General features: G+C 45.8%; 1 protein-coding gene across 1 annotated transcript; it reads right to left on the bottom strand.

The window, feature by feature from the left end:
- Positions 1 to 646: 646 nt before the first annotated feature.
- Positions 647 to 26131, bottom strand: LOC8038332 (tubulin-specific chaperone E). Its single transcript, XM_029974579.3, has 14 exons — positions 25854 to 26131; positions 24234 to 24350; positions 20261 to 20345; positions 18696 to 18890; positions 18129 to 18317; positions 16171 to 16273; positions 15161 to 15336; positions 12714 to 12843; positions 10666 to 10815; positions 9101 to 9251; positions 8311 to 8376; positions 6099 to 6158; positions 4111 to 4202; positions 647 to 1478 (listed from the first exon to the last, which is right to left on the bottom strand). Exons 2-14 carry the CDS (start codon positions 24328 to 24330, stop codon positions 1389 to 1391), a joined length of 1584 nt encoding a protein of 527 aa, XP_029830439.2. The 5' UTR covers positions 24331 to 24350; positions 25854 to 26131; the 3' UTR covers positions 647 to 1388.
- Positions 26132 to 26376: the final 245 nt, after the last annotated feature.

Raw genomic sequence — 26376 nt, 5'->3', positions numbered from 1 at the left:
CTGAGTCACGTGCGCAGTGACGCGCTTTGGTGATAGGAAGGATCAGGTTGGATTCTCTTTCCGAGCCTCCAGTGCGCACTGCCTCTGCTTGCGGTTTACACGACGACCTTGAAGGTTGGCCTGAGCGATTTGAAGAGGGGGAGCAAAGTGCTTGCTTTTCCGTAAGGAAGTGTGACTGACTTAGTCGCACAATGGGGGAAGCTCAAGGGAGGAATAGCTTTAAGGCAAAAGCCTTAGATGCCCCATTTCGCAAAAAAAGGGCGGTGTTGTGCCCAAAAGATGGTCACACCAATACGTTATAAAGCACATGCTTTAGAAATAAAACAAAGAAAAGCACAGCGATGCAGGTGCATCGTCACGGAAGCCGGCGGGGACGCTCAAGGTGGATGTGCCTCAGAAATAAAACACAAAGACAAGCACAGCCACACAAATGCTTTGTCACGAAAGCCGGCGGGGTTTGCCGCACCTGCGGTATGGAGGAGCGTGATGTCACCACCGGAGCACCGTGTGAAAAAAGAAAAAGTAGCACACTGCTTGTAGGAATGCTTTCGCATTCATACACGTAAACAGTATTAAGTGTCTCTGCCGAATTTTTTTTCCACCTCGGGCAGTTGGTGTTACTAAAAATGAATATGGTACAACTTTGTCAATCATATTTGACGCATTTACTCATGTTGAAACAACAATATTGATCAAACATAGCATGAGATTGAGCACATAATGGCACATCTCATCAACTCATTGCATTATAACCATTGTGCATCACACCTTAGTTTACATGAACGCCACCCCGTGGCTGCAAATCTCAAAATATTCCCATTCTTTTTCTTGCTATTATGCAACAGAATCGCAATATTTCAAAAGAATCGGTCAGTTTCTCTATTCCTTTTGGTAAGATAAACAATGTAAAACTTTAAAACTGCACATTCTTTCGAAGATTGCTGCATCACCTCTTTAAGAACCCTCCATACACGGTACATCCACAGCACTTCTTACACCTCCTAATCTTTCACTCTGTAATCTAGACCAGCCCAGCAGAAGGCTTCGAAGCGTTCGAACAACCAAGTGCACATATGCCACTCGCCCTCAGTTTCACATTATTTTATGACGTCTAAAGCATGCATTATAGCCTTTAATGACCAAGCATGACGCGGCTTGGGATTTTGTCCGATGCCACCAATGATCGACGCAACGACCCAGCCGGTCTTCGAGGCTCACAATGTCTGCAGGCAGATGTTGCTGAACACCATGTTGACACCGAGTGCCGTGCCGCGCTGACGCCATTCTCTGAAACATTGTCCACGGACACAAGCGTCGGTGCGAAACTTGAGATGCTGCAGTGTTTTCTCCTTTCAGGTCTTTCACCTGCACAATCTTCCAGCGACCGCCTACCAGCGAACGTAGATGCGACTGCCATCCATGATGTCGTAAAAATGGAGGCTCTGGCGCTCTTTGTTGAATATGCTCTCCTTGCCTTGCTGCAAAGGCGAAGTTCATTTGACATAGCATTAGTGTTGTGAGTCGGGAGCCAGACTGGTCAGGATTTGAGCTGCCGAAAGCAGTGTTGAAGCAGCTTTGACACTAGAGAAGAACCTTCTGAAGCAGTTTGGCGGTGACACAAACCTTACACCAGGGGTTCTCAAGCTGGGTTCCGTGAGATAGTCTCATGGGTTCTGCAAGCACCCAAATTGCAGTGCCTCCCCTCGTTGTTTAACCTTCCATAAACTGAGCCATGAATTGAGCTGGTGTTGCGGACGAAGTAACCTCACCCTTTGCTCTAATATGTTGACATACATTTCACATTGTGCCCCAGGTTACCAGGTTAACCCCTCTGCCGTCTTATTCTGTCTGTAGTCCTTCATTTTGCTCTATTCTGTTAGTGCAATAAACTCTTGTTCACTATCAAAACACCTCTATTGCCCAGTATTTTCGATTGGCAATAAGGGAGGGGGTGTTCCTTGGGACCTTTCGAGGCTTTTTGGGTTTCCCTGGGACGGAAGAGTTTGAGAACCCCTGCCTTAGACCATGCAAGTACACCATCTTAAGCAGGTTAATTGCAATCATCGCACTATTTTCAAGACTAACGTTTTAGATTGTCTAATTACAGTGGAATCTCGTTGATAAGATTCGGCATAATACGTTTTTCGGTATAATACATGTTTTTCTTCATTCCCGGCAATGTATTTCGATACGGACATTACAATCATATTTTTGCTTGAAATCAGATAATACAACTCCAAAGCGGGTTCTCACGGGCATTTAAAAAAAATTATGCCTTTACATCCCAGTATACATACTGGAATCACAAGCTCAAATCACATTCTAACGAGCCACGAACGGCTCGTTGTGCGGTCACAGCAGGGCAGCCCCAGTTAATGCTGGGGTGTTCCAACATGGCCGCCCAGTCTGGCGTCGCGGTTTGCCATCAAGCGGAAAGTAGCGCACTCTGGTTTCACGTGGTTGGGTGTGCGTTGCGCCCGGTAGGGAGCGTTGGCGGTGATGACCGCCTCAGCCACCTCTTGCGCGCTTTTTTCGTCTCCGTGCATTTTCTTTCGTTTTCTGAGTGCGCTCTCACTTTGTCTGTCTGTTCTCCGGCGCGTTCGCTGGTGCACAAGCGGGAAGAAATCCGCAACAAGGTGCAAGTCTTTGGCGCGAGTGTCAAGCAAGCGAGAGGTGCGGAGCATGCACAGATGGAAGAGGTCCTCGTGGCTTGGTTTTAACAAGTACCAGCAGCAGGTGTGAACAACGACGGTAAAGTTCTCCGCGAAAAGGCCGATGAGAACGCAAGCTGGCCAACCAAACTGCGGATCTTTTTTTCTTTTTAGCTTTTAAAAGAATTTGTTAATCGATATTGAAAAGAAGAAAACCGAAACCAAAGTGACCGACTACTTCAAGGCTGCTGAATAAAAACAAGTTTATCACTGAGTATGCTTATTTTATCACATTTTCTAGCTCATTTCGGATAATACAATTTTCGAGTAGAACGTGTTATTTTTCGGTTCCTGTGAAAATCGTATCAACGAGATTCCACTGTACTTGACCCCAAAAGTAATCAACTTGATCCTTTGATATCCAACTTAATAAAAAGTAACTTGTAATCTTCTAAAGTTACCATATCACATATCCCAATAAAAATAAGACTACTAAACCTCGAGAAGCAATTTTTTATGTGAAATCTTATTGCTTATAGGCAATGAGCATGTTACAGATCTGTTAGTAGCTGGACATCTTTCTTGTAAGCAATACTGTAAGCAATACTGTACTATTAAGGGAGGCAACTGCCTCTGCTCCAAGAACATAGCTTCTTCTAGAGCGCAGCTCTTAGGCGCCCGTTTCCGGGTTGAGCGGCATCGCCGTTGCAGTATAACCGTGCAAGTTGCATTGTGGGACGTCACAGTTTCCCCGCTAAATTTAGCAGGGAAACTTAACCCGCTAAATTTATCGAAAAAAAATTTGCTAAATTTAGCGAGAAAAAATTCGCTAAATTTAGCGGGAAATTTAGCAAACATTTCCCGCTAAATTGGAGGGGAGAAGGATGGGAGGGTACAGAGGGGCATACCCTCCCCTCCTCCTCCTAAAGAGTTGTGCTCTAATTTCGCATTAAAGAAAATTGTAAATGTCTCATTTTTATTCTATTAATCGCCACCCTTATCCAATCAAATCTTTATACCCTCTTACATTTACCATGCACACTTCAGAATTCGAACCCTAGAAGCACTTGATACAGTCCCCACTTTTGTCCTAGTTCTTTGGTGTTGGGACAGCACATGTGAAGTTGCGTGACGCATGGCACCGAAATAGGCCTTGCATTTCCACTTCGCTTTTATGTCGAGCGACTAAACGTAAGTAAAGATAATTGGCTGGTGCGTCGGCTCGAATGTGAACATTATTTTTCCGTCTTGCACTCCAATGGCACGCACACGCACATTTCACCACACTAATAGCAGTTTTGATACCAGGTTTTTCAACAGCTTAAAAAAAAAATGAGAAGAGTCCGAAATCACAATCCACTCTGAACAAGCTTGTGGCATAGTATGGTTAGATGTGGTAGCATAGTTGCTAGCAGAGCGTGCTCTTGCAGTCGGTCAGAGGTTCGAAGTGCCGCCTCACCTCGGAGTGGGCGAAAGACAGACGAAGGCGACTGCCTTTCCGGGGGTACAGCTGCATCACGACTGCTTTCAGCTTCTCGACCGTCATGGAGACTGGAAGCAACAAAAATGAGGCAAATAATGAGAAAAATATAGCAATCGTTGGCGATTGCTATACACACTAATGTTAGATGCACATGTGTGGGTGAAATAGGCATGGCAATGTTATGTACACATGTGTGAATAGATGAAGGGACAATGTTAGATGCACATGTGTGAGTGGACAAGAAACAACAGAAAGGCAAGCCGATTCTTGACAATAGAAATGAACACTGTTTGACGAGCATGAGCAAAAGCTGAACTCTGACTTTGCAGATGAGAAGCACAAATTATATTCAGTGACTACCTTTTATCTTTTGATTAGGGGTGTGTGAATATTGAAACTTTTGAATACGAATCGAAGATGATTAGAAAAAAGAAAATAGCTTCGAATATTGAATATGTTTCAAATATGTTTGTACCATTAAGAAATAACAAAATAAGGTATGTGAATACATTTTTTATTACCTTCAAAACCGAAAATGACGTTAAGAAATTCAAGTAAATGAAACTACCCAACTAGGCAGTGTATAAACAATGCAACTGGTAACACAGCAATTGTTTAACTGTACATGAAAGGAGGCAAACGGTGCCACTGATAAGGTAAACAAATTGACAAAATTAAGAGTGCACAAAACTGCACGTCTAGATGGCAGGTAAAAATGCAACCTGCATGTTGTCACACAAACTGGTATGTGACCTTTATTTAAGAAAACAATTGAAATTGCTCTCAACTAGCCAGCAAGTCAGATATCAGCAGCTGCTAAGGTTGCTAGAAAAGTGACTTGCAATGCAGGCTGAGTGAAACGAAAACCAAAACTGCTCCTTTGTCATGAGCTAATACCATACTGTGTTTGCACGATTCTAATGCACATCTTCTTTCGCCAAAATCGGTGCCTAAAACTGCATGCACGTTACAGTCAACACCAAAAACCAAAAAAATCACGCAATACTTGGTATAAGGTGGCTAGCCCTCTAGCTAGCCCCATCACCATCGTGACCGTTTGTTTACATTTGCTATTCTGGTATCCGTATCACGCGCTTTCTCTCGCGTCTATGAACTCGTGTCCGACCTTTTAAGGTGGAGAACCCACAAGAAATCCCACTCAGCAGCTTTACTTAAACAAAAGGACAACAACGGAGCAGCACTGCGCGACCTCGCAATCCCAGTGACTCGACGAGCTCGCAAAGTACTGTTCGGAAGACGACCCTCCCAGAGGCGACGGTCGCACACTTGTACAAGCCCTAGAAGTATGGCACTTAAACTGCTTTAGACAAAAGCAAGTATTAATTACCTCTGTGGACAGCGAAGAACCATCGTCGGACTCTGACAACGGCGACCAGTGCACGGCATCTATTTTTATGTTGGTGCGAGTTTCATAAAATCTGTTCTGTGAGGTATGCATTCAATCTTCATTTTTCTACCTGTGCGGTAGAATCTGCAGCCATTCACAGCGAAATCTGCCTGCGCGTTAGAATAGGGGGTGCATTTGAATCGTGCAACACGGTAGTTCTACTTATAACGTAAATGGTGGGAATTTAAAGATATGGCTACAAGACCCGCAATTTTCAGCGACTAAATACTGTTTTTAAAGAAAGCTCTGAATGTTCAGGGCATGTCCCACACGCGGAGTTTTAGCAATTTGCCCGAATATTTGGCCATAACCGGATATTCAGAAATCTCCGAATATGCAATTCTCAAACCGAATATGAATCGAATAAGAAAAATATTTGATTCATATTCAAAATCTCGAATATTCACACATCTTATTTTTGATTGACCGCTCTCCTTGGTATTGAAGAGGCTGTGGCTCTTCGAGAAGTGCTGGCCACAGATCCAATGAAGTTCGCCTTTAACACTTTATTTTGAAGTGCGGTGCACGCAGTGGCATTACAAAAAGAAGTCCTCACCAGGAAGTCTTTTCCGGATTGAACCCTTGTCCGGATCTTGAGGTGCCACAATTTCCACAGCTGATGCGGTTGTCAGGAATGTAAGCAGGAGCACTTGGCATTTCACACTTCTCCCATTTCTCGCCGTAATCGGTTGTCCTCTCACACAATCACAGCACGCAAGATTAATGCCCACATTTTTCAGAGCCCTTAAAATGACTAAGTACTTTGCCTGTTCTTGTTTCGAGCTAGTATGGCAACTTGGGTTGCCCCAGTCATCCAGAAACTAATGTGCACAAATATATTCAGTTAGAATTACCTAATGAATGTATATTTGTGTAATGGCCACAGGTTTTTTTTCTCCAGATTTAGAGTAAAAAGTAAGTGCAATATTACACACACAAAAAAGTCTTCTTAATTTACTTTTTTTAGGTTGGAAGTCAAACCATCTTTTGTTAAAGGGCAACTCCGCTCAATTCCGAAAAATTCAGGCTTACATGTGATTCCATTTCATAAAGCACTACTTAACAGCTCTACGTCCTCGGATTCGTGAAATGTGGAATATTATTTGTGCAATCTTAATTTAAACATCAGCTGATACCGAAACCGAAACTTCGGTTGCGTCAGGCACCGTTGGTCTCGTGTCGTCAGAGTCATGGCCACGTCACGTCGAACCACGTGGTCTTGTGATGTTCGTGGGGGCGAGGGACACGCGACACGGGCAGGTCGCTTCGCATGGCGTGGACGGTATGTCCCGGGGGAGAGGGGGAAGAGGAGAAGACGAGAGAAGAGAGGGGGAGCGGAGAAATAGACCGATAAGTGCGCAGGGCAGCGCAAACTAGCGCATCCGCGTTACAGTGATCACGTGGACGCCGTTCAGCCAACACCGGGAGGAGAAACTCATGACGTCATTGTTCAATTTTGCTCTGAGAAGTAAAAACAAACAAAACGTGAGGATGACGTAGACATGCCTCTGACGTAGTGGCTCGATGTTGGCCGCTCCAACTCTGTCGCATTGACTGCGCTGACGACTGCGCCTCACGTCGCACGCTAGAGTTGGCAGAGTTCGGCGACTTGGCTGATTTGAAAGTTTGCTGGCCAGTTTATTAAATACATAGACGGCATTAGATTGTAATATTTGACATGGGGGCTTCCTATATGATAGTGAAGAGGGCTACATAGTTTTCTAAATATCAAAAATGAAGCGGAGTTGCCCTTTAACTAGAACAAGCCGCACATGTCGAAAAAGCTTTGAAATGCGAGCAACGTTTTTTCATAGTCCTCCCGTAGCTGCTGACACATCGTTGTCCGGTAGGGGTCAATAGGTTCTTCCGCATCATAAAGTGTCGAATCCACCATTGCTGGCTTTGAAACCGTGTCGGGAAGTCCCTTGCTTCATGCGATTTCGAGAGCTTTCAAGCACAGCATCTTTGTCAAAACCGTGGATGTCTGTCACATACTGAAAAAGCAGATCTTTTGCTTTGAGGAACATGGTTCACTTGCCTCGGAAAGAGTGCTCTCCTCTCTTAGTCTTTCCCAATGCATCTCTCGACCACACCGACGACTTACACATTTTTCATCAACGCCGAACTTTCATCCGGCAGCTGTCTTGCCATTTTCTTTTGTGAACGCAACAATTTTTAGTTTAAAGTGGGCTGTACAGCTGGCGTACGTGCCCATCGAGGAGGCTGAGGTAGGCGACAGTCGCAAAGGCGCTAACTAAAAAGCTGGCTCCGATTGCAAGTGCAAAAATGTGGATGACGATGCAAGAGAAGAGTTGCAAACAAGAGAACTCGAAGTGGGAACGGTAGAGAGGGGAAGGAACGGTGCAAAGAGTGTGCCAAAAGCACAGAAGTAGTTGAAAGGTCGTTTTAGAGTTCTTGCGGCCCAAGGCAGATGGCTCTTTCAGCCTTCCAAAATCACTAGTGCGGCCTATGCACGAGTAGTACTTGAAACTATTTTTTTCCTGACTTTTCTTTTCAAAGTTGGAAGTGCAGCTATTGCACAAGTGTGGCCATTACATGTGTATGTACTGTATACCAGTTCCCTCCAGCTTGACTGACCTAACCACAGTCCAAACAGTTGTGAGCGACCCATTGTTGAACAGTAATCTGATTCCAGGCAAGCACCACAAAATCCAATGCCCCGGCTGGCTGCAATGGTGATGTCGCATGATACCAATGAGTGTAGGCCTTGGACAACGTGATACGGCCATCTTAACTCGAAAGGATACTGATAAGTTGATTCTTGATGTTGGGTTGCACCGCATTCTGTGAGCTTTCAATCGGTGCCCCATAGACTGAAATGCAATCAAGAGATTCTATGATGAGCACGCTGCAGGGACCACATAAAAATATCTTTGTCATATTTTTTTTATACTGAATGTGTGAATAGACAGAAACTTCCCCCTCAAGTACTCTGCGCCTCTCTCTTGCTCTCTTTCTCTCCCTATAACACGTTTTCCTGTTGGGCAAAATTGGTATGAGAAAAAAAGTAGAGGAGGTACCTCTTTTGTTTGCCATTGAGGTCATTTCTAAACGTCCAAGTAACTTCATTTTATTTTTTGTGAAGAAAAGCGGTGTGGGACTTACTACAACACATAAAAATGAAGCAAATTCGTCTTTCCTTCCGAGAGAAAAAAAAACATTCTACAAACTTCTTGCATAATTATTAGTCTTTTCTTTGCTGGAGAAATCTAATGCTACCCTTTTCTGGCCTTACTCTTTCCGCTCAGCAAAGGGCACTGCACCACAGCTGGCATCATCAATTGCAAGCTTGGCTACCGACTTGTGAGAATAAGCCGACAAAAAGACGCCATAAAAAGCGTCCAAAACGACCTTCTAACACACTCAGAGTGGCAGTTAAAATCAGGCTCCTCAGAGTTTGACAATGTGCAATTTGAAGTTTCTGTGTGGTAGGACTGCACGGCATGCCAGATCGAATGCCAGACTGGAACGCGAATCTTCAAACGTTGGCACGCGCATCTTCTCGAAATAAATGGATAAATTGAAAGCTGAACCCACTCTTGAGAAGAGCGCGGAACCTCGGGTGGAGCCTGGTGAACTCTGCAGTGGGCGTGCCCTCCCCCTCGGGCGTGCCTCCGCACTGGATCCAGAGGGGGAAGACTCGGTTCACGTAGAACAGTCCAGCCTCTCTACGCTCCATCTTGCTGATCTGCAGACGTCCAAAACGGAGAAATTTGAACGTACGACCGGGGACGAAACGAGCATGTTTGAAAGAACGCACTACCGCAGGGCCTAGACGCTCTTTCCGAGTTCATGCCTGTTACTTCGCATTAAAAAAAAAAAAAAAAAACAGGCCGGGAAACAAGCCAGTGAGATTTCCAGTACCAGCCTCAACAGTAACCGACCGAGATGTAAGACTAGGGAAGAAAGAAAAATGCTGGTTCTTACTGTCGCACTTACAATGTACTAATAAGATTAAACTCGAAAGGAACACGGGACAAATGAGACAATTATCAAACCGATAGAGTTAAGCTCCTTAACACAACTACAACTGTCACTCTGAAGTTTAGTAAAAAAAAAAAAACAAAAAAAAACAGGAATTGATGCGGTATGTACTCAAGCACGTTCCTAAGATGCAATCTAATAGAGTGCGATACTTCAACACCGAACAAACCATTAAAGGGACACTGACACATCAAAATCATATATTTTTTTTTTATTATCTGAAACGATTGAAAACGATGCCGGGACATTACCCTCAAAATTCGAAAATTAGGAATTCAGTATTTGTTAAGTAAAAAAAACAATTTCCAAACACCGAATTCAAAGTTCCCGCAACCAAATACCGAGTCCTGAAAGTCCGCTTTCTTGCATGACTCCGTGCTGTTGCCACCGCGACCCAAAGCGAGGAGGAAGGGAGTGGGAGAGATAAGGGCGCCGGATGACGGTGAAAAACCGGTTTCTTCGTCCAGTTCCCCGACCCAACTATCATCCTCTGCTTGAGCGCCGCCAAGTTTTCCGAGGGAGGGTACAAATCCAGGAGGCGACATCACAAAGGACTCTGATTTTTGGTACTTCAAAAAGAAGGGCCGTAGAGCGTTCGCAATTGCGTTAAAAAAACATGTTTTACGATTGCCGTTTTTAAATGTTATAGAAATGTCGCCTATAAAGCTTCCAAATTTCATGCTTTTTGACGTCACGAATCAAAAGAGGCGAGGAGACGAAAAGCAAGAGAGAAAAGCGCCAAAAATTAAAAGGTGCGCACGTGCGTAGAAAAATTGTTTTTTGTGATGCGTTTTTTTTGCGTGTCTATGACTACAACTTGCATCGTTTTAGACAATAAAAAAAAATATGACCTTTGGGGTGTCAGTGCCCCTTCAAGAGTGGAACGTTCCACTCTTAAAGCCAAAGCTTAAGCGCCATCCAAAATTTCCTCTTGTCCTTAGGGACAACTCATTTTACGGATGGTTTCTTCTTAGAACAAAGGCAGCCATAGAGTCACGACTGTACAGGCATCGTTCCGAGGACAAGTCCATACCAGTCGAACTGCATGCGTGTGCAGAGTGGCACCCAACCCAGAAACGCTTCTCTTCGCGGAAGTCGAGCAAAGAGCGACAGCTTACCTCCGTCCTGTCGAGCAACTTGAGGTTCCCGAGCTGCGCCAGCAGGAGGGAGCGTGTCACGTGACGGCGCTCCCGCACCGTGACCGGATTCCCGTTGACGATGAGGTCGTCTAGCCGGGCAAGCTTGTCCAGTTCCACTAGGCTGCTCCACTGCATATGCAATGCCGCCCTCCTCAGCAACACTTTGTCGATGAAGGACGAAGTTTGTGCGACAGTCAGACGGTGTCATGAAAACACAGAAGCCAAGTTTCAACAGACAATGTCTCGAAGGTTTGGCATGCGGTGCTCGTTAACCCTTTGACGATCGTCGCCGTGTGCGTGCGGCGGCAATTACGCGTACGAAAGTGCCCGGCTAAACTCGAAACCAGAGGAGGTGTTGCTGTTTCTTAATGTCTTCAGCAAACTATAAACGTTATGTTCCCATGGTGTTTCGATTTGCCGGGGTTTAGTTTTGGAATCGGACGCTTCGCGCCGGTGGTACACGCGGGACAGTCACTTTGGATGTCAACTTGCACGACGGCAGTGGCAACTGGAGTGCTGGCTCTTCTGATTCAGACTTTTGACGCTTCTCAGAATTGGATTCGGAGGACGAGAGCTTACCGTCCGACGGAGAATCTCTGTGAAGCACCTCCGGTACGAAATCCGACGTCCCAGAACGTCGTGGGAGCACATACGCGCCGCAACGAAATCGAACGCAACAAAGGCGACAAATTTTTCGTATTCAATATTTTCATTCAATGCTTCTAAACCTGAGTAACTTGCAAGCACTGTTCATGCTCCTACTAGATTAGGAGTGGCCACAGAGACATGAAAAGAATCATAAAAACGAAGCGTTTTAAGTGAAGAATCAAACCAAAATAAAAAAATGCAATGTTTTTTGTTGTTTTTTTAAATTTTATTTTATTTTGGCTAGCGGTTTTAACGGATTCCACTCGTAAAGCAATTGCTCATCATGTTTCTTTACTGCACATCCTTATTCGCTAAGAAACGAACCTCAAAGTCCGACTCGAATGACACCGCTGCAGTCCTGAGCAGCTGTATGCATAGTACCAGAAAGCTGCCGAAACGCAAGACGTCTTTTATTTTGCATTTCTCTCCGAGGGGAAAGGGGGGTACGTTTTCATTTTGGAGTTTCAGGCCGCACTTGGACCCACGAAGAGCTGCATGCGGCGCAGTTTGGCCACTCCTTCGCTAAATAATTTAGAAAAAAGCTTGCGTACTGACTGTCTTTATATACAATTCTTTTGGAAACAAAAGCCTACCACCAAAAACCTTTCCTTCTTAAAAAAAAAAAAACTTGATTATCATAGGGTGAGAAGCACGGGGGCAATCGGTAGCCAAGAACGCTAACGCACCGCAGCTCGATGCATGTGGAGTGAAACCTCGTTCTCGTCGTCGTCCGCATCGTACCCGCGTGCGACCGTGTATCCCTACTGCGTGAGGTACGTCCAAGACGCCAGGTTAGCGGTTGTGCCGTGCTGGCCGAATTTCTCATCTACCGTAGAGACACCAGTCGCCCACTGGGGCAGATTAAGTTCCTGCTATCTAAAATGCACAACACAATTAATTGCGATATTAAAGTTTTTTTTTTTTTTAGGCATTACAGATGTGCTTATTAACTTCTTAATTAGTGGAAATTGAAATCTGGTTTCAGTTTGAAACTTTATGAGTGTCATCAAAAACCGCTGAATCAGTAAATCTTAAAAATATGTGGGCCACGTGGGAAGTGTGGCGGTGCACTCTTATTCGCACCGCCAGCCTTTTACTTGTTCCAGGAGTCGTATAGAAACACATGTTTGTTTTCACCAATCAAAAAGTTAGTGAACGTGTTTTAGTTCATTATTGGACGTATTGTGACGATTAGCCCCCTATATTTGCCCCCTGGCCGTATAATTTACCTTCACAGATCAAAATAGCGCAGCTGTTGCATGTCTTTTTTAAATGCATCTGTAAATCCAGAAAAAAATATAGCGCCCAGTATTTCAAAGACAAAATAAATACTGCATTTTGTTGTAGTTAGAAAGTGAAGAGAAGAGGGTCGTACTCACTTCTTCTAGCCGGTTGTTCCTCAGGTTCAGGGCAACCAGGCTGGCAAAGAGAGGAGTCTTCTCACCCGGTGCAGTTTCGGGAAACGCGATGCTGGTCAGGTCGCAGTCTGCCAGTGTCAGCTGCTCCAACCTTTGCGGAAACGCAAGGAGGATCCCGGTGTCACTTGGGGGACGCTATGACGGATGCGTGGAAGTAGCCGCACCCACTGTATCGGATAAGACTATGCACTATGTGCAGACTGTCAAAGGCGGGGCCGCACAACGCAGAAATGGTGCAGACTAAACCGAATTTCGCTTGGAAACTCGCAGGCCGCCACCTAACGGGAATAGCTGTAGCTTCTTGTCGTGGACAGTCCGACAATGTCCAGAATCATCGAGGCTTGCCTCTCTTCTTAACGCACTTTAGAATGTCGCATCTACCAAGGAATTCCCTAAGGTGGCTCTGCATTCACGACAAAAAGTGGCAAAAGTGCTCAGGAGCAGAATATTTTACGATTCGAATTTATCCGAGAAATTTTGTATTTCGGGGTTGACCGATCGGGAGAATGTGGCCATGCTCCCGAAATAAATAAATAAATAAATAAATGATTAGGATCATATCAAATGCTCTGCTCCGTAGGCGATAACCTACTACTTCCCGCATTATAAAAAGTGGAGTATTATTCTCGCCAATCGCTCGGTACAAAGGCGTTTCCATTTTGTGGGATACGGCGAGCAGCATTTCCGCCCGTTACGACGACCTATTTCTCCGCAGGTTATGAACATGCACTTTGTAAAGCAGCCAGACAAGTCCAAAAATTGTGTCGATTTGGAAGGTAGGACTTCACGATGCCCGACTCAGCCGACGTGAAAATTTGCGTTGCTCCCTGTGGCACAACGAGACCAGATTTCCAGAATGTTTGTGCACGCGATTGATGGCAACACACTAAAGCTATGTTTTCGCACAGATTGTGAACGTCGGCAAACAACTTTATGGTGTGCAATACAATGTAGACCGCATATAACGAATGTCGCGGGAGTCGCGAAAATCCGCACTATAAGCGGTATCGCGTTATAACCAAAACATCAATTTTTCAGGCCGAAATACATGCCATGAGACAACTTACCTTTGTAAAAGAATTTATTTTATGTTAGATGAAAAATAAAGCTTAGTTTGAGGAAAGTCCTTATTTCACCAGACTAGTAAACTTCTCTCTCAAGTGTGTCACATATTTTGAAAGAAATGAGTGACTTTTGCCTGGTGTAGCCTTTTAACGGCGTCGCGGGTTGCGGACGGACGTTGCGAGCGTTCAGGATTGCTAAACTAATCACTTTTCTCCGGTGATAAAAATGCGTCAAAATTCACATCCATTATACGGTACGCGCCAGTAATACCTTCAACTCTAGCACATTCATGAAATGCTCCAAATAAGAAATCCGGGCGATGTTTGAAAACACAAATGCCTAGAATGCACCACTGAGTAAACAAACACGACGACATGGGCGTTTCTGCTGTCTTGAGAGTGCCGCCACGACATCGCCGCACGAGTAAGTGGATCTTCCCTTCTAGTACGTGCTGGGTTATCATAGCGACACACAACGAAAATTCAGTCAAGGATAGCGCTTTTACGCGGAACGATGAGCTTCCACCACGCCATCTACGTCGACGATCACAACCGACGCCGTGTTTGCGGATAGAAGAAGCCGGCCCGCGACAGGCATGCAACGCGCACAAACACTTCTCCTCGACCTGCGATTGGGCTGTCGTTGCGGTTGTCTCCAACGCAGCGGAGGCAGCGGAGGGACGCACGCACGTGAACGACATGTGCGTGCGTCCCTCCATCGCTATGGCAACTGAAGCCTCTCTCTTCGCTTCTCCCCGCTTCTCCGAGCAACCTCCTTGACCCGCGAGTGCCGCTTGCGGCTAGCGCCGTCAACTAGTGTCGCACAGGGAAGCGTGCTCGCTGCACTGGTCGGTCGGCGCGGTCGGCGGGCTGTTCCAGAAACCGCACTATAACCGGTATTTCCCTTCGCGCGCCTGCATTTTAAGCAATATGTAAATACATGGAGTTCTATGGGAGGCGAATCGGTGGTTCAGAAGAGCCGTGTTATACCCGGTCCTGCACTATAAGCGGTTACGTTGTAAGTAGTCTATACTGTAATACAAGTGTGTCTCTTCCTAAATCAGTTTAGTTGCGGCTTTTTGGCGCACTTGGGTACGATGCGTTTTGGGCTAGTGACCTGAAGTTTATGTGGCACCGCAGGCCATATGTTGTGCAGCCCTAACATAAGAAAAAACACTTTTTTTTTTTTCAGTCAAAATTTGTTTCTGCAGATTATCAGTGGGTGCGGACTTTCGTGCAGAAAATATGGTGGTCCCTGGCCCGAATAAACGTGCCATTTTCTTTAGGGTAACTATCAGAGGCTCCCTGAGCCGGGAGGACCTCCCAAAGGCAAGGAGGACTCACTTGGGAAGGTGTCCGAGCTTGCAGACGGTGTCCCAGGAGGCGATGGGGTTCTCCTGCAAGGACAGGTGCCGCAGCTGGCCGAACAGCGAGTCGGGAGGGGTCCTTAGCACGTCGATGCCGTTCAGGGACACCACCAGGTCCTCCACCCAGGGCCACATTTCGGCACAATGCAGAACCTGAGGGTGGCAGTCACGTGCAAAACGTGAATCCACGCTCCCAGCCTGGATCCCCCCCTTACACAAGCAAATGTGCGATGCATCACAGTCTCTAAAACAGTGAAAAACGAGCTTACAGTCTATGAGAAGGACACATCCGGCGCCACTCCCCCGGGAAAGCTGTCAGCGGCTGAAATATTTCTGGTTTTGGCCCAATAGAAAGATTCTGAGGGAGTGGCACCGGATGCCACACCCCCCCCCAGAGGCTTTGGTCTCCTGACAGACATTTTTCAAACAAAACATGAAGAAAAAAACGATATCGCCAGGTGTAGTGTCAGCTACGCCTGGTGATCTGTGACCGGGATCATAACCCAGGATTGCATAACCGCCGACACTATGCTCGGCGGCTATGCAACACTTTCTTTTATACTCTTTGCTGACAATTTATTTTTAAGTTTGCATCAGCTTCTGAAGCAGTTTTCTTTTCAAGCCGACTTCCCAGGTTTTCAGATAACACGTCAAGAAACGCTCGGCACATAGGGAGAATCAGGCTCACGAGGGACTTGCTGTAAATACCGCAGTTAATTTTTGTTTGCTGGGTATTAACAGACGTACCCTCTGAAAGGCATTTTTCATCGTCTGGCAATTCCTTTGGTGGCCACTGCCGTCTGCTGTTTTTTGACCGTACAAGAGCCCACGCTCTGGTTCCGCCCAATCGTTTGTCGAAATATGAACTGCCACTTTTTCGGCATTTCACGGCAGGCTTTTAAGATGCAGAAAGGGCTTCGAGATTCCTCGTAAAATAAGACGGCTCGTCTATTGAACACTCTTCCATCTAGCGAGAATCCCCCATACCTGGTCCCAGCTGTACCCGACGTCCCGTAGCACCATCTGCCGCAGGGTCTTGAAGGCGTCCCGCAGTTCCGCCGCACTCTTGGGAAGTTCCAGCACATTCTTGCTGCAACGCACGCAAAACAATGTACGCCATGACCCTTCACCTCTTGAGTGTACTTTTAGGTACAATTTTGTTGCCCCTTATTCTTCTTTAGTATACAAAATTATCAAAGCACAAGGGCATGGCACAGATATTCTTCCCAACCACGAACTCTGAACCCGCGTTGCGTCGTCCTCTTTGACCGGATTACCCGAGTTGCGACAACATATGGAGTTCGCTTTAATACTAACTTCCTCCATTTTCTTTAGACATACCACTGGTACACAGTCAACAATCGGGACGTAATTTCAGGCATAGGTCGACGCAACACGACGAAAATTAAGGCTGGAAAGACGGCAGTTTCACAGTGAGCGCTCGCTTTTTGTGCCACATTATTAGTAAAAATATGATGACTGCAGTTTGCCCTTTCCTATAGTTGGTGTCAAGTTGACACAGAAACCGGATGTTCTAGAAATCGACGGGGGTCGTGCTGACGTCTGCGGAAGAATAATAGCCAGAGAAGTAAACGACCGCCTTCGGCGGATGAGCTCGCGGCCAGGCACGTGTCAGGTTACGCAGGGAGCGCTCCGTTGAAGCGACCGCATGTTCGGTGTTTTCTGGGTATACACAACCGAGAGTGGTTTTGGGGGGTACACACATCTCTGCAGCCCCAGATTTACGAGGTGAGCTGGCAGCTCGCTGTTGAAATGTGTTTTTCGTCAGCGCTCGAATTGCCTGGCGGGTCTTAGTGTTTAGAAGAACCCTGCCTTAGGGTCAGGGGTCAGACCGAGGGGGCAACAACCTATTGTGGGAACAAAGAGAGTGCGGGAACCGTGGGGTCGCCAGGACTGACAGTGCGAGAGAGAACTCTAAGGCGGACGGACGCATCGCGATGTCGAGGGATGCGGCGAGACCCTGTCGACGGCCCCACGCCAGGCACCGGACAAAGCTTCCAGTGAGTGTGCGACCGCAAAAAGTGGGCGTGCGGGGCCAGTGAGCCGCGCCCACAGTGTGCCAAGCCACCCGCCGGAATTTCTCCACCTCGGACGGACCGCGCAGGGAGACGCCAGCACCTCTACGCCAGATGAGATTTTTTCTTTGCACTCACCTATTCTCCTATTTTAGTTCACCATTAGGACTCTCTTAAACTTAGTATTTTTCTAGTACTGTCTAGGCAACCCCGAGCATGAAATTGTAAACCGTTATACTGTGTGTACCTGTGCTATCTGCCGCTTGGTGTCTATGTGATTTTTGATAATTATATAGCGCCTAATTATCTACTATACCTCTGTCAAATTAAACTTCATTTATACATCCGACACACACCTCCGTCTCTCTTCATTGGTAAGACTCTCCACCACAGCGTGGACCTATCGCTCGGTCAGCGGTCCCCTTCTTTCACATCGTCACTCGGGAGGCATACCGCCTTCCTGTAACACAGGTCAAGAACGAAGTGGAAGCTCCTCCCACGTCTTTACAATTCAGCAAAGCGAATGCTGAGAGGAAACCGCCTCCTCTCCAGCATTTGCCCTGCTAAAGTGGAAAGTGCTGGGAGGAGCTTCTCCTTCGTTCTCGACTTTGTCACCGACCATAAGGCGTGATCTACGAAAAATGTGAAAGGACATTAAACTGCCTCACTTAAACAAATCTTGAATTCTTGCTACTTCTCTCAACTGCAAAAAAATTCAAGGCCGTCGCACTCGGAAGTTTTGGAAACCTCAAAAGCTTCGAAGGTTGCAAGTTAGGGCCTTAACAAAGTTTTGGTGCCTTTCCATCTTGAACCACGGCAAGTCTCCAAACCCACAACCTCTCGACCTCGAGCCACGGGTGTGGCTTGAAATGCCTCCACTCCAGCCTCCGCTTTTCCAACCCCGCCCACCTGAGGTTGAGGGAGACGAGCCTGCTCATTGGCCTCGTGACCTCCGCCACTTGCTCCCAGGTCGCCAGCAGGGTGTGGCTCAGGTCCAGGTAGCGCAGGTTCGGAACCAGCTGCGCCACCTCTCCCAAGTCGCCGGCACGATCCACCGGCATGTGGGACAGCGACGCTTCGACGATGGTCTCCCCTCGACTGTGCACGAGAAATCGCCGTCCATTTGAGACAAAAGCGCCTCTTTGGCAGGGTTCGTAAAAGCGCGCAACGCCGAATTCGGGGGGTTCGGGTGCCAAACTCGACGAAGGGCATACGCTCCTGCGGAGGACCGAGGACTAAGTTCGACCGCCTGGGGGCCTTTCGACGTGCAACCGAAAGCTTGGCCGAGATTCGAACCCGCCATCTGGGGACCCTAAACGCCTCCGAGTCGTCCTGGCAGAGATATGCCGAAAGAACCGCCGGAACCCAGCTCATACCTCACACCACCCTTACCCAAACGTTTTTTCCACTCTTTCGCATTCCAGAAACTGACCCTTTACGTGTGCAAAGACTGTCGATAAAGAAGCTCCGCATCACCTCAGCATCATGGACACTTTCTCCGGACCGACGAACTCCACAATGCGGTTGCAACGCGGCGCCTCCATCAACAGCACGTCCTTGGAACCGTCCGGACAAGGCAGCGTTGCGAAGTACTTGCTCCGCATTGCGTCTGGAACACTCAACGTCTCGTCCAACTTCTGGGGACGGATGAACGATCCGCCGGTCTCGGACCTGCGAGTTGGGTGCAGACACCATCCGACGGTCGCCATCGTTCGTCGTCGTCGTGCGCACGTGTTGCGGGTGTACGGGTGTTTGAGCGAAAGAATGCTGATAATTACTTGGGTTATCATCATTGTCGTCAAATATTCCCTCGAGACATTGCTTAAGGTTTTTCTCAAATAATCTCCATGTGATTTAATTTATGATTCAATGTAATTCAGTTTCTTAATGACCAATTAGGGCATTACATAAAGCAGGGAGGGAGGGAGGGGGGCGTTGTATGATGCTAAGTACAACAAACAAATGCCAAAGTGAAAGGACCACTAACGAAAAACATTTGTTGAAGACTGGGAAGAGAGGGGGGGGGGGGAGGTATGCTATAAAAAAATTCAATCACCTCAATTAAAACGGAAAAAAAACATTTTTACATGCTAGCAGTCTTTTTTTTAACGATAAGAGACATAATAAAGCTACAAAAGTAATGTAGAGAGTCACCAGGCTCGATCTAAAATGGACTGTAAAAATAGACACCTGTACAAAGCAATCTGAATTTTTTGTCAAAGGTGCATGTTACAGGTCGGTTTCTTCTTCTAAAATTACAAAGCGTAGCTCCCTTTTTGTAAAAAGAAATAGGGCCAAGAAACTTGCCAAGTTCAATGGCAGACGACGCCGTAGAAGATCGAGTCAAGTGGCGGAACGTGTAGCTGACCAGCGAAAGCAAGCAGACGACACACAGACGAAATTCGTCGGCAGCAAAAACGCCGTCGTTATTCAACTGCAATCTTTTTTTGTAATTTCCCTTTTATTGTTTGCATTTATTTTTAAACCAAAGATGTACTACAAAAACATTATCTTCATTTTAGTAAATCATGGCTGTTGCGAGAAGTCTCGATAAGGAGGTAGCGCCATCTATCAATATCTGCGCCAAACGCACCCCGCCGCTCGCCTCAGTCGTCCGTGTTCACCGTCTGCCGTTGACCCTGGAAATTTGGCCCTATTTTTTATAGAAAGTAAGCTACGCTTTGTAATTTTACAAGAAAAAACGGACCCGTGAAATACACCTTTGACGAAAAGTTCATTTCATTACTCTAAGCAAACAAAACTAATATTAATATCGTCACATGCTGTAAAACATTCACACTTTCTTTCTAAGATCAAATGTTCTTAGTTTGTTGCGATGTGGTCACTCATTTTCCTGTCCGGTTTAGGTGAGTGTCCAGAGAGAAAGATGTTACCATCATGGGACATGTGAGACATTGAGCGTTTTGCAATATTGAAAAAGGAAAAAAATGTCCTTGTGTTGCTGATATCTGATAGACACTAATAAACAATGAAATACATACAGCACAAATGGACAAGGACCAGTTGATAGAGATAAATACCTGGTGTTAAAGTACTGCACACCGTTGTGACAGCCATTGTGCTTTCCCCGGTTTGGATCATCCCATTCAATTCCAATCCACGTGCCTGCCGACACAGCAAAAACCAAGTGATGCAGGTAAAACATTGGGAAGAGCCACAATAATCAGAACAATGATGGAAAAAAAAGATTAAAATCGACCAAAAGCCAGAAAATAAACAAAAGACGAAGTCCCCCTTGTATTACCAATCTTAGCAACTGCTACAACAGCAACAGCAGTGCACTTCTTTAACTATACAGGGTGTCTCAAATAGCGGCCATGTTCTTTAAATCGACGGCAAAAATCGGTTTCTTAACCTATCGCGCTACGATTTTGTGCAATACTGCCCACAGGTTGTGCATTTTTCCTATAAAATTTGCAAAGAACGAACTCATTTGAGGAAAAAGTAAAAAAAGAAAAAGGCTTAACTCCTGCAGAAACGCAGCAAAGCCACCGGTCTTCAAACAATAGGGCATAATTTGGCATGGGAGACAAGAGATGGCGCAAGCGGTCGTGACGTCAACTGCCGCCAACAAACGAGCATAGAAAAAAATGCACCACCTCTGGGCAATGCTGCACAAAATTTTAGCGCGATAGGTTAAGAAACCGATTTCTGCAGTCGATTTAAAAAGCCTGGCCGCTATTTGAGGCACCCTGTAGATTCCCCATTGCAACACTAGACGGCCGCCTCCAGGCTTGCGGTGTTGGATCTATGCTCACTTGCTCCTCAAGAACCATAACAAGACAAGTACAGCTCCCTGTGGAGAGTTACTAATTTCTCCATTTATGTGGTGACTCATAAAAAACTCTTGTTTATACTTTTTTTTTTTTTTTGCAACAGAACAGGGTTTTTTGCTATTTTATGAAGGTGCACACATTTGAAATGCTAAAAGCATTTCTGTTCTCCCTCTGACAACCCCCTTACGCAATGCCCTTAAAGGGACACTGACAGGGTATTTATGCTCGCCGAGTTTTTTAGTTGTACGTGACATATGAGAGCTCAACTACCCAGAACAGAATTTGCGGCTCGAAATTCGGTTTCTTTCCACCTGAAAACTGCCGATCTAGAACTGGCCGGTTCGAGTCTCGCTCACTCTCTTTTCCGCGGTCACGAGCCGTTTTCTAAGGTATCGATGCGACCACCAAATTTAATCAAAGTCGTGGGTGACTGAAGGCACACACTCAATATTAAAAATAGAAAAAAATATGAAACCTATTTTTTGTGGCTTCTAAAAAGCTGCAAATACGTTGATTGAAAAAAAAAGTTTCACAGACAACCGGAAGCATTCTGCGCGTTCGTCGTTTCGCGTATCGTGGGACTCGCGGGGACGGCGTGGGACCTCTATTTCAGAACTGTCGTTCGTGGTACCGGCGAATTCTGTCTACCTTTAAAAAAGAAATTTGGGACTGATCAAAAGAATTGGTATTCATCCCGTACGACACGCCCGACCACCAAGCCGATTTGCCCGAAGACGTCGCCAAGCCGTCGCTCCCTTCTCGTAGCTGAAGACATCGCTCGCGCAAATGTCAAGCACGACGTGTCTACTTCGAGTTGAATATGCACGCGTACGATTTCTTTACTAGGTGCGAATGTCGCTAATGCGTGGTGCTTCCCGACTTCGACCCGGGAGTGCTTTTGCTAGAGAAAAGTCGGCATCAAACTTTCCAACTTACAGTTTACCGGCTGAATTATTACTAAGAAAAGAGATCTCGCAGTAAAGAGTTGCCCCAGTAGCTCAGTGGGAAAGGCGTCCGCTTCACACTTGGTAGGACGGGGCTCGATCCCCCGTAAAACCTGTTCTTTTTTTTTTTTAAAACATTTTGTAATGTTTACATATCTTTTTCTTTTTTTTTTACAATTATCACTTAAGAAAGAAACAAAACAAAAAATGTTGTGGACGACACGTCGCTGAATTAAATGGTATGGGATTTCCTTTTTGACACCTGCGAACTCAATCACTTTGCACAAAATGCAAGGAGCATATAAATCAGGTAGCGTCCGCTTTCCGAGGTGCCAGTATATGTTCTACAGGAATAGCAGCCAGCCATTGGTCCCGATCCCGTTGATCTTTCGGAAACTGTCGCACAATGCCCCTTTTTTTTTAGGACGCAGGACATCTGAGCCAGCTCTTCACGCAACATCTTGGGTGTATTCTTTTCGGAGCCGATCATTGAAATTCACCACGGGCACTCACTACTCATTCTCCAACTCCTCAATGTACAAAACAAGTCATCTTGGAGTACAGAAAAACGAGCGGAACAAACATAACTGCAAAAGAATCGCACGGCGAACAGTTCCCGTACGCCGCATGTCGTGTCGTCTGCTACAAAAAAGAAAAGAAAAAAAAAACAAAAAACGCACGGTTGGGTGTAGCCACGTGACTTCCGCCACTTGCTCTCTTCTCTCCACTTCTCCGACCTCCGTCGGGTTTCGTTTTCGAGCAGTTGCGTCTTTTGGCTTTATTAAAAAAATACGCTACTCTGTTGCAAAATATTAAGTGGGTAGTCCTCCGACACCATAATAAAACGCCTGGCAAAAAATGAAAAAAAAAATTTTTGGGGTGTCAGTGTCCCTTTAATGGGCCCTTGAGGTGAAACAAATAAGAATAATAAAAAAATATTGTGCGAACTTCTCTGCAATAAAATCATCTGATGGGCTAGTTGGGTAAACATAATCAAAAAATAGCGCAAGGACGAACTTCTCTGCACAGTCACAATGTGTAAACTATGTGCAAAATTTTTTTTAAAGACAATTAGCGTAGGCATAATGGAGATCATAAAAGATAAAACGGTGCCCCTCTAGATGCAAATGGAGTGAAGATATCAGAAAACATTGTTCCTGGCTCCAAAATGACAATGTTTGCAACGCCAACTACACATCTCAAGCTTCCCAGACCTCTGATTCACACTTTAGCCAGCAGGTGGAGGTAGCTTTCTTCACGGTTTCAATTTTCAGAAGAACCACTATTAAAGAGACTTGACCTTAATTTTTGTTAAGCTGAACGATAGCTGTTGAAATAAATCAAACACAGCGGCCAGGTGAAACAAGGTGCTGCTTGAATTTATCCACTCCAATAGACCTGTTGCAAAATGTATGGATTTTGGGAACACACCGTACAGATCACGCGCTTTCTCGTTGCACCTTCGCGACCGTGCGAGAGTAGCACCAGCAATTGCCAGCACCCATCCGTCATCCACTGGAACATCGTACGTTGTTGGTGGCGCAGTGGCAGCACAAACGCGTCGCGACGGGTGAAGCTAGTTATTCACTTCTTTGAATACGTTGCTCATTGCAACTTACTTTCTTGTCTGGCAGTGTCACTTAATCCACTTACTTTTCACCGCAAATCTGGTAGGGTTCGGCTAGGTTGACAAAGCGTTGGTGCGGCAGACGACAGAGCCGGTACAAAGGAGAGGGATGAGATAGCGACACCCTTGCAAAATAGCCAACGTGAAACCCTCTCTCCCAATTCCGTGCGCGTGTCGCGGTCCGACACGACTCCCAGCCGCTCGAATGTTGTTGCCATGATAACCTGCGCCTGCTCGCGTATACCAGATTATGGCGGGGGAAAGACGATAAGTGGGTGTACCGAGGACTCCCATTATTCGTCGCGTGGCACGCGTGGGCTTTCGAGATTTTCGCAAAGGGTCTATTGGCACAAGCTCCCCTTCTCCTCACTTCCTGCATTTGTCGCCAGATGGCATTGCATCATTAGTAACAAAACATGGGAAAACAATACGTCTCGTTTAACCTCCGCTCCCGCAAGAAATTCTTCATAATGTGAGTCGTCCATAATAATGAGACCAAGATGCTGGTATCTACCCAGTCCGTCCCAAAAAGGACTTCATATATGTCGCGTTGTACCCGTATTCACGGTGTCCATGTTAATGAGACACGATTCTACAGAGAATTGGCACAAGCGTAATTGAGTTGAACAAAAATATGAAATAGCACCTTTGGTGTCGATGACAGGTCCGAGGTAACGAACCACGCCGTAGTGGCCATCACAAGACACCCGTGTTCCTATTTGCACTTCGTTTTGTTCTCCCATCTTGGGCCGTTTGTGTGCATCTGTTAGAAAAGAGCACCACCAATAAAGACAAAGCAATGATCGACATTACAGACTACAAAGAAAACATTGTGATTTAGATTGCATAAGACTCTTTGATACATATTCATTCCACATAACAATGGTGTATATTCACGGGTTGCCACTTGCTCTGCAGCATTTGTGTGTCAGTTGCAAGCATGTCTTGATAGCAGGCTTCAACACTGTCTATTCCTTACCACTGAATTCACAAACTTCACTCCAATTGAAGCACTTCCTCAAAAAGGCGCGAGGGCCGCCTATCCGCCGTCACAGTAGGCCAGCGCCTGCTCTTGCACCGTCCTCGAGGAAGTGGAGGGGCGCCTCAGTTGGAGTGAGGTTTGTGAGTTCGGCGGTTAGACTCACAGTTTTCGGGCTGACGATAAGTGAAAGCGACAGAATTATGGCACACTTACGTTTCGCAAACACATCACATAGGAAGGTTCTGATGAGCTGCAAGTTGCATATACAGTTCACAAATGCATCCAAACATCCATCAAAGCCTGTTACGGGACTATTAAAAATTCTGCATAACTTTTTTAAAATTTTCATTCCAACCATGTTTTTACTGTCATGTGCTGGGAATCTGTGACACAGTTTGTACAGACACAAATAACACATTGGAAAGGCATTCTAACCAAGTTAGTCTCTTCACCTAGGCTACTTTCATTGTTGCAAAACATTTTCCAATCCACCAGGTAACTCGCACTGTTACCATTAATAGCTTTTGAAATGCTGCAATTTAGGAATAAGATAAATCGTTCCGATGTTAAAAAAAAAAAAAAAAATCAAAAGTTTTTTGTTGTTTTTTTCAATTGTAATTGTTTTTGCACATTTATATACTTTGACAAAAGGGCGCCCCCCTTTTGATGGCTCCCTGTGCCCAACCATAGAGGCGGAACTGACGGCCGACACCATACCAGGGTGTCTACTAAAAGTTTTCCAACTTGTATCCAGTCCATTACTAAATCACTAAGGGTAATCAGTTACAAAGCTTCCCAACCAAATGCATATTAGAATCCCACCCGTCCGATGTGTGCCTAAAAAGAGTCAAGCACGCCGCGATCCAAACGAGCCTTGCGTGGGAGCATCCCTAGAAGAAAAAAAAACAAAAACGAGTTCTTCGGCGTTACAACAATGTGTCACCGTTTCGCACGCGAGCAAAAGCGACCGCTGCTCATCTTAAGACTTCGTCAACGAACTCACGGGCGACCTCAAAGCACTGTCAGCTGTTGTGGCGAAGGGTGCCAACAAAAATAAATCGCGCATGGAACGAGCAGAAAAATCTGGCGCTGCCAGGCGCCGTGGTGCTCTAACCTATTTCCTAGAAATAGACGGGCCACAGGGTGTTACTGGGTTAAAGGCGCGCCTAGAAACGCGGCGTATAAAGGAACGGACGGCGCGATCCTTTGTTGTGCCATTTAAACTCCTCGCGTACGGCAAAACATCGCGCAGAAACATCGGAGAGAGAAAGGCAATGCAGTCACCGAGTTTTGAAGGTCGTTGATTCTAGGAGCCGTATATGTCTCCCAAGATGTCCAGCCTTCGTCTTAGAGTGATGGAAGCGGTGGCTGCTTTGGTTTGACGACAAAATGCTCGCTCGAGCTACGCATTTGACGCATCCAGACGATCAACAAGAGCCAGGCGTTACGAAACAAAGAACATGCTTCCGACACGGCTAACGATGCACATCTACAGCTGAGTCGAATTTTGACGGAAATTGTTCGACGGTGCTGCCCTCAGTTGGTTGAACCGCGAAATCTGCGAATAAATATACGAAAGATCGAAAGAGGTGAAACTAGGCATCCTGCACAGGTGGCGCAAGTTACTTTTCAATTTGAGAGTTTTAATTTATTTCTATAACTTTTATACAAAACAAAAAAAAATAAGGCACTAAATTTAGTAATAATTCATTTGTTTATTATTTATTACTACTTTAAAATTTGTAAGTATATGTTTAGCCAATATTCAATACTATTATCATTATCATCGCGTTACTAAGAATCTAAC

The sequence above is a fragment of the Ixodes scapularis genome, unplaced genomic scaffold (assembly GCF_016920785.2).
Source record: "Ixodes scapularis isolate PalLabHiFi unplaced genomic scaffold, ASM1692078v2 PGA_scaffold10__122_contigs__length_95168666, whole genome shotgun sequence".
Taxonomy (NCBI): domain Eukaryota; kingdom Metazoa; phylum Arthropoda; class Arachnida; order Ixodida; family Ixodidae; genus Ixodes; species Ixodes scapularis.
The sequence above is the reverse complement of the archived record's forward strand: the minus strand, read 5'-3'. Positions and strand labels throughout refer to the sequence as shown.